We start from the raw sequence: 17,909 nt of genomic DNA, 5'->3' as shown, positions 1-17,909 counted from the left end.
GACATCCCGCACCCCATCCTGGGATTCCCTCAAACTCCCAAATGGTATATTTTTCAATAGACTTGTTTATTTACAGCAGCTTTGGGCTGCATCAGACTCGCGGGGAGCCGCGAAGGGTTCCCACGTGCCCCGCCCCCACCGCCGCCCTCCCCCCATTTGTGACAGGGACGCTGGGCTTGGCCCAGGCGCCGTGTCCCAGGGTGCGTGGTCCACAGCGGGGTCCCGCGCGGCTGTGCACTCTGTGGTTGGGACAAAACGCTAACGACGTGTCGTCACCACGGTGGTCACACGGAGTGTTTTCGCCGCCCCCGGATCCCCGGTGCTCCGCCTACTCATGCCTCCCTCCCCTCAGACTGCTGGCAGCCGCTGATCTCTTTACTGTCTCCTTAATTTTGCCTTTTCCAGAACACCATACATTCCAGAATGCCGTACAGTTGGAATCACCGTATCTACCCTTTTCAGGTTCTTTCCCTTAGTGTACACTTGAGATTTCTCCGTCTTTTCAGGGCTTGATTGCTCATTTCTTTTCAGCTAACTTCTTAGATTGGCTCTCGGGAGCTCCCAACTTATCATGATCGATCCACAAACCAGTGATTTCTAGGATGTGGATTATGTCCCTGAGGCGTGCAAAGGCCCCGCTGGAACCAGACACAGGACTCGGCCTTGCGCAAGAGGAAGGGGCCGGGGCGCCTGGGTGGCTCAGTCATTAAGTGTCTACCTTCGGCTCAGGGCGTGATCCCGGGGTCCTGGAATCAAGCCCCGCATCGGACTCCTCCTCTGGGAGCCTGCTTCTTCCTCTCCCACTCCCCCTGCTTGTTCCATCTCTCGCTGGCTGTCTCTCTCTCTCTCTGTCAAATAAATAAATAAATAAATAAATAAATAAATAAATCTTTAAAAAGGGGGGAGGGGCCAGAGCTCCTGGGTCCCCTCAGGGCTGCAGGGCAGCAGATGGGAGAGGAGAGCTTGCCTAGCACAGTCACCCTGGCTCCTCCCTGGGTCTTTCGGCAGCTGTCCCTTGACAAGGAGCTCATCGACTTTGGCAGCTATGTGGTGGGGGAGACCGCGTCCCGGACCATCACGCTGACCAACATCGGGGGCTTGGGCACCAAGTTCAAGTTTCTTCCGGCATCAGAGTCCTATGAGTTGGACATCTCCCAGTCGGTCATGAAAACAGTGAGTGTGTTGCCTGCTCCCGATCGTTAGCCGTGGCTACGCAGCCAGGGGCGAGGTGTGATGCCTCCCCCACCCGAGACGGTCCTGTGAGTATCAGTGATAGGAAGGGGTCTGTCGACACAGGGCTGGGTGTCATCGTCAGGCCACGTGGAGGAGATTGGGCTCTGTAAGGGGACACTTGGAGCCACCTGGCAGGTGCAGCGGCAACGGGACGCTGACCCCGCTCCAGTGTGTGGCGACTGACAGGGCAGTGGCCAAGATTCCAGGCCCGAGAGCCGCAGGGGACCCACCTTTCTCCTGATGCACCTGTGAAGTCCTAGCTTGGGGCAGGCCAGCCAAGAGCACACGGCCTGAAAGCCCAGCAGACCCTGCCCACTCCTGCACCTTTTCCAAAGGCGCAAGGTGAGCCAGTCTTTTCATGGGAAGGCTGTGCAGATGTGCTAAGTGAATGGAAACAATCTCAGAGTGACACAGGTGGGACCCCATCTGTGGAAACAACTTCCGTCACACCCCTGGACACTGGGAGGTCTTTTGGGGATGAGGACGGGTGAAACTCCCTAACAAGAAGCACTGAGCTACTTTGCAGTTTTGGTCCAGTCATGAAGGGCTCTCAGCAAAGGCCCTGGAAGTGTCTCCTGCAGGGAGGGATGGGACCAATGGGGTGGGGGAAGAGGTAGGAGGGGCTGGGGTGTGAACCCAGAGCAGGGCCAGGAGAATGGGGGGGAGATGCAGGCTGGGCATCTGAGCTGCGGCCAGGAGAGTGTGGGGCCTGGGGCACTGACCCCACGTGGAGAGAGGAGCCAGGTGTCCCAGGAAAGGAGGGCAGAGTGTCGGCATGGAGGGAGACCGTGGAATGGGCTGCATGCCAGAGCCCAGAACGCAGCAGGACCCGAGACCCGGCAGTGCCCGTGGAGAAGCAAGGAGGGCCAGCCTGGGCTAGAGACAGGCGTTTGGGCCCTGAGCGCCTGGGACAGAGGGAGCCGGGGAGCAAGATCATGGCCGGGCTCTCCCCATGGCTCTCCTGGCAACAGGGCTCTGGGCATTTGAGTGGGAAAGTAAATAGGAAACTGCCAGTAAGAGTGTCTTGTTCCCTTTTTAGAGTAGCCTATTCACAGATGAAGATAACGATAAAATCACCAGCATTTCTGAGCAACAGATCGAGGGCAACGAGTCCTCTCCCACACACATGCCAAGCCGGAAGGAGTCTGGGAAGCAGGACAGCAAGGAGCAGGAAGAGGGGCGCCCCACAGGTGAGCTGGGACTTGGGGGGGGGGCAGACTTCAGGAGCACCCAGAGCACCTGCTGCTTCCTGGGAGGCTCTGCTGAGCCCGCGTGGTGCCACGGGGCTGGACTGTGCAGTCTTTTTCTAGGACTTCGAGTTAAGTGATAGTAAACAAGGGAATATATACATTCAAACCAATACTGGTTGTGGACTGGATTGCAACTTGCAGTGACAGTTAAGGCAGCAGAATATTTAAAGGAACTCCCAGCTTTGGACCACCAGGCTGGCCATAGAAGGCTTGGGGTCCTTGTTGGGACAGTTGAGGAGTCCTGTCCCAGGGGTGCAGCTGCTGGACGGAGGGAGGGGGTCGGGGAGAGAGGAAGACCTGAAGGGTCCTGGGGGCACTGGGCTGTCTAGGGCCACCCCCAGCTCTGCTAGTACACAGCAGCACATAACCTGTGAGGACAATTTACAGAAGAATCAAGAAACAGGGGGCTCCCCGCCAACAGCCCCGAGCCCCCGGTGGGAGAAGGAAGAGCACTCCCCGGAGGCCAGCCTGACCGCTGTTGGCACTGTTCCCATCACCTCCCTGCCTCCCTGGACAGTTTCCCTTCCACACGCATCCAGAAACGGCGGATTTCTCCTGTTTCAGCCTCACAGAAGCAGAGCCTAGAGCAGTCCTGTTGCTCAGGCCGCTGTGGGAGCTGTTCTTCCTGTTTCCGCCACTGTGTGCCGTCCGCTTTCATGGACACACCTCAAGTCACAGACCCGCTGTGCCCCGGTCACAAGGGGGGGTTTCGGGGTGTGTGCCCCCCCGACTCTTCCTGCCTCAGTGTCTGCAGGGCCCACCCGCTGCGCTCTTGCTGCCTCTCTTTTGTTCGCTCACGTTCTTTTTCAACATGTTTATGCCGATTCAGACACCCACAAGCTCCTACCCGACACGGCTGCCACTAGCCTCATCGTGGAAATCAACAGCTGATTCTAAAATTCGTTTAGATACCCAAAGGACCTAAAATATCCAAAACTTTGAAAAAGAACAAAGTTGGAAGACTCAGACTACCTGATTTCAGGACTTACTCTAAGGCTACAGTGACAGGACAGTGTGGTGGTGGCAAAGGGAGAGACACAGAGACTCGATGGGACAGAGTCCAAAAACAGGACCTCACGAATATGGCCGTCAGTCTTCACTAGAGATGCAAAGGGAATTCCTTGGAGGGAAAAAAAAAAAGTCTTTTCAACAAATGAGACCTTAACAGTTAGATAAACATATGCCCCAAAAATGAACCTCCATCCATTCCTCACACTGTAAACAAAAACTATTCAAAATAAATCATAGACCTAAATGTAAAATATAAAACTTCTAAAACAAAACGTAGGAGGAAATCTGTGTTATCGTGTGTTGGGCAAAGATTTTTCAGATATGACATCAAAAATGTGATCCGTCTTTTAAAAATTATCACCTACTGTGGGATGCAGCAAAAGCAGTTCTAAGAAGGGAGTTTAGAGCACTACAGGCTTAAACTTACACCTAAAGGAGCTAGAAAAAGAAGAAAAAATGAAGCCCAAACCCAGAAAAAGGAAGAAAATTATAAAGATTGGAACAGAAATAAATGATATAGAAACTAAAAAACAAAAACAGAAAACCAACAGATCAATGAAATCAGGAATTGGTTCTTTGAAAAGATCAACAAAACAGAGAAATCTCTAGCCAGATGAGAGAAAGAGAGAGAGAAAGGACCCAAATAAATAAAATCACTAAGGAAAGAAGAGAAATAACAATCAACACCACAGAAATTCAAGCAATTGTTAACAGAATATTATGAAAACCTATATGCCGGGGCACCTGGGGGGCTCAGTAAGTCAAGCGTCTGCCTTTTGCTCAGGTCGTGATCCCAGGGTCCTGGAATCGAGCCCCGCATCGGGCTCCCTGCTCAGTGGGGAGTCTGCTTCTCCCTTTCCCTCTGCCCCTCCTCCTTACTTGTGTTCTTTCTCTCAAATAAATAAATAAATAAAATCTTAAAAAAAGAAAAGAAAACCTATATGCCAATAAATTGGACAACCTGGAGAAATGGACAAATTCCTAGAAACATATACCTTCCAAAACTAAAGCAGGAAAAAATAGAAAATTTGAACAAATTACCAGTAATGAAATTGAATCAGTGATCAAAATCTCCCAACAAACAAAAGTCCAGGACCAGATGGCTTCACAGGTGATTTATTTTTTTAAAGATTTTTTTTATTTATTTGAAAAAGAGAGAGAGAGAGAGAATGAGCAGGAGGGGAGGAGCAGAGGGAGAGAGACAAGCAGACTCCCCGCTGAGCAGGGAGCCCAATGTGGGGCTCGATCGCAGGACCCTGAGATCATGACCAGAGCCGAAGGCAGATGCTTAACCGATTGAGCCACCCAGGCATCCCTTCACAGGTGATTTCTACCAAACATTAAAAGAAGAGTTAATACCTATTCTTCGTAAACTATTCCAAAAAATAGAAAAGGAAGGAAAACTCCCAAATTCATTATATGAGGCCAGCATTACCCTGATACCAAAACCGGATAAAGACACCACAAAGAAAGAGAACTACAGGCCAATATCCCTGATGAACATAGATGCAAAAATCCTCAAGAAAATATTAGCAAACCGAATCCAACAATCCTTTAAAAGAATCACTCACCCTGCTCAAGTGGAATCTATTCCAGGGTTCACAAAACAATCAGCGTGATACGTCACATCACTAAGAGAAAGGATAACAACCATATGATCATTTCAGTAGATGCAGAAAAGGCATTTGACAAAGTACAACATCCATTCGTGATAAAAACCCTCTGCAAAGTAGGGTTAGAGGGAACATACCTCAACATGATAAAGGCCTTATGTGAAAATCCACAGCCAACATCCTACTCAATGGTAGAAAACTGAGAGCTTCTCCCCTAAGGTCAGGAACAGGACAAGGATATCCACTATCCCCACTTTTCTTCAGCTTAGTACTGGAAGTCCTCGCCACAGCAATAAGACAAGAAAAAGAAGTAAAAATTAGTAAGGAAAAAGTAAAACTTTCACTATTTGCAGATGACATGATACTAGTATATATAGAAAACCCCAGAGACTCCACCAAATAAGTACTAGAACTGATAAAGGGATTCAGTAGGAATAAGTTTAACCAAAGAGGTGAAAGACTATACTCTGAAAACTATAAAATGCTGATGAAAGAAATTCAAGATGACACAAATGCAAAGACATTCCATGCTCACGGATTGGAGGAAAAAATATTGTTAAAATGTCTATAATACCCAAAGCAATCTACAGATTTTTTTAAAAGATTTTATTTACTTATTGAAGAGAGAGCAGGCTCAAGCGAGAGAGCACAAGCAGGGGAGCAGCAGAGGGAGAGGAGGAAGCAGACTCCCCACTAAGCAGGGAGCCTGATGTGGGGCTTGATCTCAGGACCTCAAGATCGTGACCTGAGCTGAAGGCGACCACTTAACTGACTGAGCCACCCAGGTGTCCCACAATCTACAGATTTAATGTAATCCCTATCAAAATACCAACAGCATTTTTCACAGAGCTAGAACAAATAATCCTAAAATTTGGGTGGAACCACAAAAGACCCTGAATAGCCAGAATAATCTTGAAAAAGAAAAACAAAACTGGAGGTATCATAGTTCCAGATTTCAAGTTATATTAAAAAGTGGTAGTAATTAAAACAGTGTGATACTGGCACAAAAATAGACATATAGATCAATAGAACAGGATAGGAACCCACAATTATATGGTCAGTTAATCTTCAGCAAAGGAGGAAAGAACATCAATGGGGGAAAGACAGACTCTTCAGCAAATGGTGCTGGGAAAACTGGACAGCCACATGCAAAAGAAGGAAGCTGAACCATAACTTCCTTACACCATAAAAATAAACTCAAAGTAGATTAAGGACCTAAATGTGAGGCGTGGAACCATCAAAATCCTAGAAGAGAACACAGGCAGTAACCTCTTTGCATCGACCATAGCAACATTTTTCTAGATCTGTCTCCTGAGGCCAGGGAAACAAAAGCAAAAATAAACTTTCGGGACTACACAAAAATAAAAAGTTTCTGCACAGCAAAAGAAACAACCATAAAACTAAAAGACAACCTACCGAATGGGAGAAGATATTTGCAAATGACATAGCCGATAAAGGGTTAGTATCTAAAATATATAAAGAACTGATACAACTCAACCCCCAAAAGACAAATAATCCAATTTAAAAAATGGACAGAAGACACGAACAGACATTTCTCCAAAAAAGACATACAGATGGCCAACAGACACATGAAAAGATGGTCAGCATCACTCAGCATCAGGGAAATACGAATCAAAACCACAATGAGATACCACCTCACAGATGTCAGAATGGCTCAAATCAACAACACAAGAAACAACAGGTGTTGGCGAGGACGTGGAGAACGGGGATCCCTCGTGCACTGTTGGTGGGGATGCAGACTGGGGCGGCCACTGTGGAACACAGCATATGGAGGTTCCTCAGAAAGTTAAAAATAGAACCGCCCTACGACCCAGCAATTTCAGTACTAGGTATTTACCAAAGAATACAAAAATACTAATTCAAAGAGATACATGCAGCCCTATGTTTTATAGCATCGTTATCTCCAAGAGCCAAACTATGGAAGCAGCCAGAGCACCCATCCACAGATAGATAAAGATGTGGTATATAGAGAGACGATGGACTATTTCTCAGTCATAAAGTAGAATGAAATCTTGTCATTTGCAACGGTGTGGATGGAGCTAGAGGGTGTTATGCTAAGCAAAATACGTTAAAGAAAGGCAAATACTATATAATTCCTCTCGTGAAATTTAAGAAAAAAATGAGCAAAGGGGAAAAAAAGAGAGAGAGGCAAACCAAGAAACAGACTCTTAATTACAGAGAACACACTGACGGTAACCAGAGAGGAGGAGGTGAGGGGATGGGGGAAATAGGGAATGGGGCTGAAGGAGTCCACTTGTCATGATGAAAAAAAATGAAATAAATGATAAAATAAAAATGAAAGTTATAACCTGGAATTCATCAAAACTAAAAACATCTGCTCTTCTAAAGATAATGCTAAGAGAATGAAAAGGTAAGCAACAGGTTGGTAGGAAATACTAGCAAATTACATGTCTGATAAAGAACATGCCCAAAATATGTAAAGAACTTTCAAGACTCGGGGCGCCTGGGTGGCACAGCGGTTAAAGCGTCTGCCTTCAGCTCAGGGCGTGGTCCCGGTGTGATGGGATCGAGCCCCACATCAGGCTCCTCCGCTATGAGCCTGCTTCTTCCTCTCCCACTACCCCTGCTTGTGTTCCCTCTCTCGCTGGCTGTCTCTATCTCTGTCGAATAAATAAATAAAAATCTTAAAAAAAAAAAAACTTTCAAGACTCAATTAGAAAACAAATAACCCAGTTTAAAAACGCGTCAAAAGGGTGCCTGGTTTCAGCTCAGGTCATGATTTCAGGCTCATGGGATCGAGCCCCACATTGGGCTCTGCGCTCAGCACAGAGTCTGCTTGGGATTCTCTCTCCTTCTCCCCCTTCCTTCCCCCCTCCCCTGCTTGCTCTCTCTCTCTCTCATAAATAAAAATAAAAGCTTTTTTTAAAAATGAGCAGAAAACTTAGACACTTTACCAAAGATTTGTCGACAGCGTTTCAGCACATCAAAAGATGGTCAGCATCATTAGCCATGAAGGAACCGCAAATTAAAACCGCGGTGGAATTCCACCACACATCGAGTAGCGTGGCTAGATCCGCCAAAAACAAGGCAGACGGCCGGCAACACCAAGTGCTGGTGAGGGGCTGCCGTGACCCCTGTCTGCTGCTGGGTGTGTGGCCACTGCCGAAGCGTTTGGCACTTTCTCATCAAGTTAAGCAAACATATTACAACCAGACACCCCACTCCTAGGTATTTACCAAGAGAAATGAAAACCTGTATTCGAAGGGAGAACTGTACGTGAACATTTCCAGAGGGTTTATTTGTAACTGCCGCAAACTAGCCCCCCAGATGTCCCTGACGGGTGAGCAAACATGCGGAGCCTCATCCCTGCCACCAGGGGGCTCAGCTAGAGATGCAGCCACATGCGCCAGTCTCAGAGGCATCCTCGGTCAGCGAAAGGCCGGGCTCAAAAAACATCTGCCTGGCATTCTGGGAAAGGTGAAACTATACACATGAGTGGCTCCCAGGGGCAGGGGAGCGGTTGGCTACAAAGGGGCGCACGGGGGCTTGGGGGTGATGGAAGTGTTCCGTGTCTCGACCGTGGCGGGGGCTACGCACTGTGCATTTGTCAAAACTTGCAGAAGGTTACACTGAAATGGGTGGACTTTACTCCTTCATAAAAAGAGGTGGAAAAGAAACCATTCAACACACAGGAACAGCAGAGAGCTGTATCTTGCAGGTTTCGGATACTGATATTATCCAACACTGACACAAAATAAGCGTGCTCACTCGATACATGGAAAACCATCACGAAGAAGGAGGTGAAGCAGATCGGAAAACGAACCTAATCTTCTAGAAGTAAGAATGTGATCATTGAAACGGGAACCCCAATCGGGATGAAGTGGAGAGACGTTGCTGAGGAGAGACCCAGGGAACTTCCCAATTGCAGACAGGCAGAGATGGAGACATGAAAGCGTGGTCTAAGCCATGGAGGACAGAGGCAGGAGGTCTCATCTGTCTCCTCGAGTCAGGAAACGGTCGTATTTAACAACATGCTTGCTGAGAACTTTCTAAAATGTCGAAACACATCTAAACTCGTATCCCGGAGGTGAGTAAATGTCCACTCTATGACTGATAGCAGGGACCAATACTGGACACGTGATGAAAGGAAGCTTTCACAATCTTTAATGAGCCCGAGTCTAGAACTGACGAAAGTTCGCCGTGTTCTTAGCAGACTCATCAGCGCAGTTCCACACTGGGACCCACCAACAGACCCCAACCACCAACCACGCAGACTGAAGCAGCGACCCCGGGGTCTGCCCTGGCTCAGGCCTGGGCTGTCATAGTGCTTACTCCTGAAGCAGACAAGGACATAAACATCAAGGTGGTGACAGCCAACTGGCCCCTCCCCCACTGAGGTGACAGTTGTGGCTGCTGAGTGGGGTGACAGGTCTGCCAAGTTGGAGGGGCCCAGACCAACCCCAGGCCCCAGAAACGGAGCACACTACCCTGTAGGGTCATCGTTCAGCCATGCTGGGCACACATGGTGTCAGGGGCGGGCCTGGGCCAGGCCGCCGGAGTTCTCCTGGATCTTCCGTGGTGGCCAGGCCAGGCAGCCCAAGATCAGGACTAGGGAGGGTGCTGACCTTCATCTCTCCTGTCAAATTGTGTCATCACGAGCAAAGTCCACCGGAAGACCTTCTCAGACAAGAGGAGTCAGCATCTGCTTTCAGGGGCCTTCCCGACAAATAGCCCCCGGGTGGGTCAGTGTGCACAGCCTGCCAGCAGGGAACACGCCAGTGGCACACGCACAGGCAACACTAAGTAACGGGGACTCGGCTGGGACATTTGGAACGTGATATCCTTGTAAACTTTTAGGCCTTGGTCCCTCTGCTCCACTGGCCACTAGAAACACCTCCCACCCCAGGCCATACCCCACCAACTCTCCACTCCCTCTGCATCAGCCCTCCTCTCTGCTGGGCCTTCTTCTTTCTTCCTCTGAATAGAAAACCCCTCTGAGCCCACTCTCCAGTCCCCTGACCCCCAAAGGGCTGGCTCATTCCATCTTCTCTGGCTCTGACCCTCAGGCCCCTGCACCCCACCAGCCACACACAGCCAGCTCCCCTTGCTGACCTCACCTCCCCTAGCTTGGGTCTCAGTCGCTCTGGCCCCTTCTTCCACCCCCAGTCTCCAGCTCCCAAGGCCATGGTGCCCACTGTCCCTGAGAAGTCCCTCTGCCCCTCCTATGCCACTGGGTTGTTCCTCTTTGCAGAGCAGGGCCAGAGGGAGGGAGCTGGCTGGGAGCTGGTGGTCCCAGAGCGGGAGGGGCCAGATACCCCTGGGACCTCAGCTCACCCCTGGGCCCCATGGGCTGCCCCAGCCCTCTCATCTAGACCTCCTTCTTTTCCAGAATCCGAAGGAGTGACCATGACCACTGTCGTGACCATACCTCCCGAGGAGGAACAGACAGAGATCTCGCTGGGAGAGGTTAGCAAGGCCCACTGCATCACAGGCCACCTTCCTCCAGCCATGCCCTCCTGACCTGCTGCCCCCTCCCCCAGGGTGGCCCTTCCACTTGGCCAGAGCCCGACGAGACTTGTCCGGACTCAGCCTCTGGGTGGCACCGTCAGCCGTCCCGAGCAGGGGTCAGGCAGGACTGGAGCAGCAGAGCCAGTGTCCTGGGTGCAGGGCCCTGGGTCCACTCAGAGACACGGGCAGGGCCTCCCCGCTGGAGTATGGTGTATGCACGCGTGCACGTGCACACAAGGGTCCCGGGTCATCGAGAGAGCAAGTACACACACGGCGGGGTGCAGCTGTGACGCTGGGCAGCAAGTCCTCGAAGGGCAGGGCCAGGCCACCCAGGGACACTCACCTCGTGGTGATGCAGCCCGTGGTGAGGACGGGGGAAGTGCCTTGATAGAAACATGAAGCCTGACTGGCCTGTGGCACCTGTCTTCCCATGCAGGTGACAGAGGGTGAGATTGGCCCCTTCAGCTCCGTCAAAGTGCCGGTCATCTTCACGCCGGTCATCCCGGGAGAGGTCCAGACCAAGTTCAAGGCTGTGTTCAAGAATCAGCAGTGCCCGACAGTGAGTACCGCACCGTGGCGTGGGCCCTGGGCCCTGGGTCCCTGCCCCTCGGCGCTCCTCCCGCCACAACCCTGCGAGGAAGCTGCCTGCGCTGCCCACACCTGGCCAGCCAGCTGGCGGCACAGGTGGCTGCCTCCATAGCCAACACACACACACACACCCGTGCACACACATACGGAGCCCCTGCTCTTAATCACTAGAAATGCCTCTCCTCATTTCCAAGCAGTTACCATTTTTACTCACTACTTTTTGTTATTTATTTATTTACTTGTAGGTTTATTAAATTTGGCTCAGAGAACATGACCTGCAAACTCTGTTGTTCATTTTTTTTAATTTGTTGACATGTTTGTTGTGACCAAAGGCAAAACTGAGTTTATCGACGTGACGTGTGCACGTGTGTGTAAGGGCTGTGAGCAAATTCCTGAACTGGGTGATTCACATATTCATGCCCTCCGCCCCTTCCCCGGCACTCAGACCACCGACATTCTGTCTTTATCCTGCAGTCTTCTCTCTGCGCCAGAGACCCTGTGCCTAGGGTCTGCCGGCTGGGGTGTTCTAAGTGTCACGAGTCCCGTCCTGTGGGCCGGCGGCCCCCTTCCCAGCCCGGGGGTCCTGGAGGAAGGCGTGTGGAGTCCTCGGCTCACTGCCGTCACACCAGGACAGTGCCTCCCCTGCCAGGCCCCTGCCCAGCCCGAGAGGGGCTGCTGGGCACAGCCTGTCCCTGCAGGACCCCCACAGACCCCCCCAAACCTCCCAAGACCCAGGACTCAGGCTTTGGCTGGGAGGAGCCAGTGGCCGCGGAGGGGATAGAAGTACTTCCCTCTGTCCCTGGTCCCTTCGCGACCTCTGAGCCTCCCTCTGCATTAGCTGGGAGAGTTTTATAAAGTGTACGTCTCTCTGTGAGATGCATTGTTCTGTAACGAAAGGGGTTTTTAAACAGCTAAACATGGCAATCGTCACGAAGCTGTGTGATGGGTACATGACGATCCATTATACTATTCCGTCTTTTTATGTTTGAACATTCTGGTAATAAAAAGGATTGTTTAAATTATATGATATGAAAACTGCCACAGAACTCCAAAACGTGGCTGGTTTAATGATTAACCTTCGGATGCTTGTAAGAGTTATAAAACCCCCTTGGCTAGGCTGCGTCCTCACTCAGCTGGCCTCACCCGCTCTGCCAGCAGAAGCATGTGTCTCTGACTTTGCCCCTTCAAACTCAGTTGTATTTCAGAGTCCTGGGCGTTGCTATCGACGTGCCCGTCTGGGTGCCAAAGCCCAACGTAGATCTGAAGATGTGTATGTATGACCGGCTGTACCAGGACTCCGTCGTCGTGCACACACGGTGAGCCCGGCAGCAGCGGAGCCCGGACCCACGGGACCCACGTGTGAGACTCAGCCGAGGACCTCCCACAGGGTCGACTCTCAGAGTCACCGTCATGAGAGGGGCGGCAGGGCCAGAGTCAGACACACAGGCAATCAGATGGGAAGACGGAGGCGGGGCCACGGCCAGGGATGCGGTGCGTCTAGACCCCGGCAAGGGCCAGGAAAGGGAGTCTCCCTGGAGCCTCAGAAGGAAGCAGCCCCGCCCCCAGCTGGACCTTAGCCAGTGGGACCTGTGTCTGGTTCTGACCTCCAGAATTCTAGGAGAATAAGCCCGTGTTGTTCCAAGCCCCTGGGTCTGTGGTGAGCGGCTCCAGCAACGAGGGGACACTCCCCCTGCATGCGCAGGTCCTTGGCACCTCGTGGACAGACAGGAAAACCAGAAGAAAAAGAAGAAAAGCGAACGGAGCCCAAGGAAAGAAGTGCATTTCTATCTGCAGGGTTTTGCAAAGGCGTCCAGACACCAGAGCGGTCATCTCTGAAAACTTTTTACTTTAGTACAACTTAGGTGGAGAAAAGTAGGCAAATGCTGTGGTTAGCACTCAGGGGACTCTCGCTCCCCGAACAGTTCCCCGGGCTTCGCGGGCCCTGCCTCCAGCGCAGAACTGGCTGTAGGTGTGGAAGTTCCGCAGGCGTCTGCCATGACCGCGCATCTGCGGGGGACTTGCCTGTCTCAGCGCCAGGACCACAAACATCGGGGGACTCAAGAGGGGCTCCCGTGGATTTGTTCGGGCAACTAGGGCTCGCCAGCCTCTGCCAGTTTATCTCAGGGTGCACAGTGCAGCCACTTTGTGGGGCTGGGTAGCACTTGGCCTGTGGGGTAAACAAAGACCCCAGCTGCACACTCAGGCCGTGTGTCGTGACAGAGTCAGCCAGTCACTTGGTTTGGTGGAGACTCAAAGGCAGGCAGCGGAGTGGGGGAACTTTGAGGTAGAAAAAGGGAAGGTTCCAGGTGAGCCCAGATGGGGGCCAGGGAGCAAGAGGCGCTAACTAGAAGCAGAAGCCCCACGCGGTTTGTGGGGTCCCACGTGGCCTCCTCTGGCTGCTCCGGCGTTGGAAGAGGGGACAAAATCAAGGGAAATGGCCCCAGGCCTGTCGGGGCCCGTGGGGCCCAGCCCCTCCCAACCTTGGCCTGGGCAGGAGTACAACAGAGCCCCAGGCGGGCAGGGGTCCCATCCCTGTGCCCACACCCCTGCAGGTCCTCGCACTGGGCGGTGCCTGCCCCGCAAAGGTCTTCCCAGAAAACACTCAGGTTTCTGAGAATTGACTGGGGCCGTATTTCCACGGCAGGGTTTCTGTTTATAGGAACTCCTCAGGAAAGCCACCCCTGAGCAAGCCGGGCCGCGAGCGCTCACTGAACACGCACTGTACCGTGCACCCGTGGGCGCCTGGGTCGTATGACGTGTGTCAGTCCCGCGGGCGCAGATGCAGAGAGTCGCTGACTGGTGTCCCTGGGTGCCCTGCAGGTCGAAAGCGGCCCTGCGTCTGAAGTTTGAAGTGTGCAAGGAGCTGAGGGAGCACATAGAGCTCCTGCCCGAGACAGGCTACATCCAGGCCCATTCCTCCTACGCCGTGCAGCTCAAGTTCCTGCCGCGGTGAGCGCCCGGGGCGCGCTGCGTGCGTAGCTCAACCCGCGGGTCAGCTTTACTGCCTCCTCCAATCGGCGCCATCCTTTTTCAGACAGTCCCTCCCAGAAGATGCAGGGAAGTATTTCGACAAGGAAACCAGAGTCCTGAAGGCCCCAATGACAATCCGGGTGGCTGATCAGGTCTGCGTGGGACACTCCCCGGGAACGCTGGGCACTCGTGGGGAGGCAGGTGTTTGTGGATTGGGGAGAGACCTCTGAGGGCCGGCGGGGCGTCCCCCTGGCACTGGAACCCACACGTGCCCACAGGCACATTCACAGGGCGTGCATATGTGTGCTCGCATGCACACACGCACGCCCGCACCACGGCCACCTGAGGCTCCTCCCTTCTTTTCTGGCACCTGCTTTCCTATCCTCCCAAGTCAGGGATTACAGGGAAGTGGCCTTTTTCAGAGTCTCGTGTCTGGCCACCGGGTCAAAGCAATGCTTCTGCCTTTCTTGTGCACGGAGACATTTGCAAACACAGACTCCAAGTAACCAGGACGCACCCACCCTGCGCACTTCAGATCAAGCTGGTGGGGTTTACCGTGCACGCTGTGGTCACCACCTCGGACCTGGAGCTCAGCCCCTCGGCCGTGGACTTTGGCTACTGCACCATCTACGAGGGCGTCAGGACACAAGTCAGCCTCTACAACCACTCCCTCCTGCCCCAGGGCTTTGGGTTTGTCGGGCTCCCCAAGGTACCTCACTCGGTGAGGGAGGAGCACGGGTGTGGGGACAGAAGCTCTGGGGATGGGCCAGGGTGGTGCTGCCCCAGGGTCCAGATGCCCAGCACCAGGTGGCCTCACCCTTCCCTGGACCCCATGCCCACCTCCAGGCCTCTCGGCCTGGGGTCTCTCCCTGCCTGTCCCCCTCCTCTTCCCCACTGCCCACAGCCCCACCTTGCCTTGCTGCTCTCTGTCCCAGCCTTTCTCTCCCTCTCTGGCCAACGCCCCCGCAGGACTCCAGACTCCTCTCCCTCCCTTCCTTCCAGAACTCTTGGCTGCCTGGCCCTGCAGGGCAGCCAAGATGAGGCTTAGACCAGGCTCCCTTCCTCTCTCTCTGGGCGGCTCCGCTGCCGACCCTGCCTTCCACTGACATACATGCAGACGTGGATGAACACACTGGCCTAATGCACCACACGCGCATGTGCTCACACGCATGCAGACACGTAGGCACACAGACAACTCACACACGCACATGTGATCACACACGGACATGCTCACAGAAATGCTGCCACTCACACACTTACCAACACACGTAGCCCGGTACGCCTAGACACTCGCTCATACACAAACACCCAGACTGCTCACACACTCACACTTACATGCGTCCCCACCCACTCATGCACTCTGCCACACACACGTGCACACAGCCCCCCACGATATGTCCCAGCGGACCACTGTGTTTTCACTTTGGCATCAATGGTTTTCCATTTGCCAGTTTGTGGACGTTCAGCCCAATGACGGGTTTGGGACAATCCTGCCACTAGAAATGCTGCAACTTGATGTGATCTTCCAACCCACCAAGGCTAAGGAGTACAACTTCGAGCTCGTCTGCAAGTCTGAGATCAACCGGTGAGTAGAGGGCCGGGTGCAGCTGGCTCAGGGGCGGCAGCCCCTCCCCACCCTCAAACACTGGCGGCTGGGTCGACCATGGGGCTGGCCTGAGACACCACTGATTGCAGGGACCTCAGACCCAGTTCAGGCTCCTGGGATCCGGGACCTTGCCTGCTGGGCCTGCTCGCCCCTGTGTGTGTGCATGTGTGTGTGTGTGTGTGTGTATGAGAGTACGAGCATGGGAGCAGTGTAAGTGTGTGCGGGCAGGTGAGCGAGCACCTGTGGATGTGTGTATGAGCATGCAGTGTGAGCGTGTGTGTGCGTGTGAGCACGAGGGGTGTGCATGAATGTGTGTGAGCATGCGCTGTGGACGTGTGTGTGCATGTGAGTGTGCACATGTAGACGTGTGGTGTGTGTGTGCATGTGAACGTGCATGTGAGTGCATGTGTGTAGACATGTGCACGAGGGGTGTGCATGAATGTGTGTGAGCATGCACTGGACGTGTGTGTGCATGTGAGTGTGCACACGTGGACGTGTGTGGTGTGTGAGTGCATGTGTGTAGACATGTGTGCATGTGAGCACGAGGGGTGTGCATGAATGTGTGTGAGCATGCACTGGACGTGTGAGTGTGCACATGTGAACATGTGTGGTGTGTGAGTGCATGTGTGTAGACGTGTGTGCGTGTGAGCACGAGGGGTGTGCGTGAATGTGTGAGCATGTGCTGTGGACATGTGTGTGCATGAGAGCGTGCACATGTGAACATGTGTGGTGTGCATGTGTGTGCGTGTGAGCATGCACGTGTGAGTGTGTGTGAGTGTGCATGTGGTATGCAGAGTGTCCCTCTGCACCCCAGAGGACCCTGGACATGAGCCCCACTCTCTCTAATGCACTGTGTGATGGGGACAGTCCCTGGCCCTCCCTGAGCTTCCCATTTGCACCCTAACAGATGGGTTGGAGGACGTGGTGGAAAGAGAGAACTCAAACAGGGTGCAGAGGGGCTGGTCTGGGATAAGGGCCCTGTTCTTGCTGCTGCCTGAGACGACCAGCCCCAGTGAGGAATGTTCTGCAGCATCCTGTGCGGGTGTCCAGCTGGGCAATGAGCCCCACTGCCCGCCCGCCCGCCCGCCCTCCTGTTTCCCTTCCTCTCTTCTCCTGTTCCCACCTGCATTTCAGCCTGTATTGTTGTTTGGCCCTGTCTGGGGGCCTGGGCAGCCCTGGATGGGGTCCAGCTCCCCGGAGCCCATGGGCCAAGCCCTCTTCTGGCCCCGGGCATGTGGCCATGGGCAGGACCAGTGATCTCCTGGGATCTGAAAGTCTTGTGGGTGATCAGGAATAAGTCCACGGGTGGTAAGAATTCAGGGAGTGGAGACAGAGCTAGAACCCACAAGGAAAATCAAGGGCCCTGACTACCCACCTGCCACGTCCCCCATCAGGGTCTTGGGTAAAGCCCGCTGCCTCCCAGTCATAAGAATGGCAGCATCTGGCAAGTCGCAGTTGAGCCTTGGTGATGCCACGCCTGACAGGTGGGGGCTTCTGGTGCTTTCTTTGCAACAAAATGAAGGAAGGCGTAAGTGAGTCGCAAGAGGGGGATCATTCAAATTAATGCTGGAAGACATGTTGCCTGTGATGTGGGCGCATAAGGAGAGGGTCATAGGGTTGAGTGATGCTGGGGGGCCAAGCTCCTCCATGCCCACCCCAGGGCCCTGCAGGGAAGCCAGGCATCACCCCCATCCCGTCACGCCACTCCTGATGCCGTAACCAGCTGGGGAACAGCAGCTCCATCCACTGTCCTGAAACACGTCCCGTGAAATCTCACTTTCTGCATGTAATGATTATCACATTTCATACGTTTATGGTTTCCCAGTTAACTGCATGCTAATAATAACCTCAATGATATTTCCACACAGAAGGATTTTTGTTCCACATTCAGAGCCTGTGGTCACAAGACACAAAAATATGTATCTCAGTATTTCAGTGCATGAGCAACGTTACCATCACAGCTGGGTTATGATAGGGCAGTCGACATCAGAGTGCTAAAACGTATGTAATTAGGGCAAAATTCAACACAGAGCACGGTAGAAATCTGGATTCGAAGAAGATGTGGAATGGAAATATTCCAGTGGTTAAAATACCAAATATCTGTTCTTTTTTTGGTTTGATACATTATCTTAATTCAAACACCAAGCC

The 17,909-nt window shown here is 52.8% G+C and overlaps 1 protein-coding gene across 1 annotated transcript in view; it reads left to right on the top strand.

Annotated features, from left to right (window-relative positions):
• The window catches only part of CFAP74 (cilia and flagella associated protein 74), a 56,633-nt gene that overhangs the window by 28,616 nt on the left and 10,108 nt on the right, over positions 1–17,909 (top strand). Inside the window, exons 16-24 of the mRNA XM_040645528.1 lie at positions 1,009–1,173; positions 2,273–2,423; positions 10,479–10,555; positions 11,034–11,156; positions 12,380–12,501; positions 14,006–14,134; positions 14,220–14,307; positions 14,691–14,864; positions 15,607–15,740. Coding sequence (XP_040501462.1) covers positions 1,009–1,173; positions 2,273–2,423; positions 10,479–10,555; positions 11,034–11,156; positions 12,380–12,501; positions 14,006–14,134; positions 14,220–14,307; positions 14,691–14,864; positions 15,607–15,740 — 1,163 coding nt within the window. The remainder of the gene's footprint in view (positions 1–1,008; positions 1,174–2,272; positions 2,424–10,478; positions 10,556–11,033; positions 11,157–12,379; positions 12,502–14,005; positions 14,135–14,219; positions 14,308–14,690; positions 14,865–15,606; positions 15,741–17,909) is intronic.

Source organism: Ursus maritimus, unplaced genomic scaffold, assembly GCF_017311325.1.
Source record: "Ursus maritimus isolate PB19 unplaced genomic scaffold, ASM1731132v1 scaffold_32, whole genome shotgun sequence".
Taxonomy (NCBI): domain Eukaryota; kingdom Metazoa; phylum Chordata; class Mammalia; order Carnivora; family Ursidae; genus Ursus; species Ursus maritimus.
The sequence above is the reverse complement of the archived record's forward strand: the minus strand, read 5'-3'. Positions and strand labels throughout refer to the sequence as shown.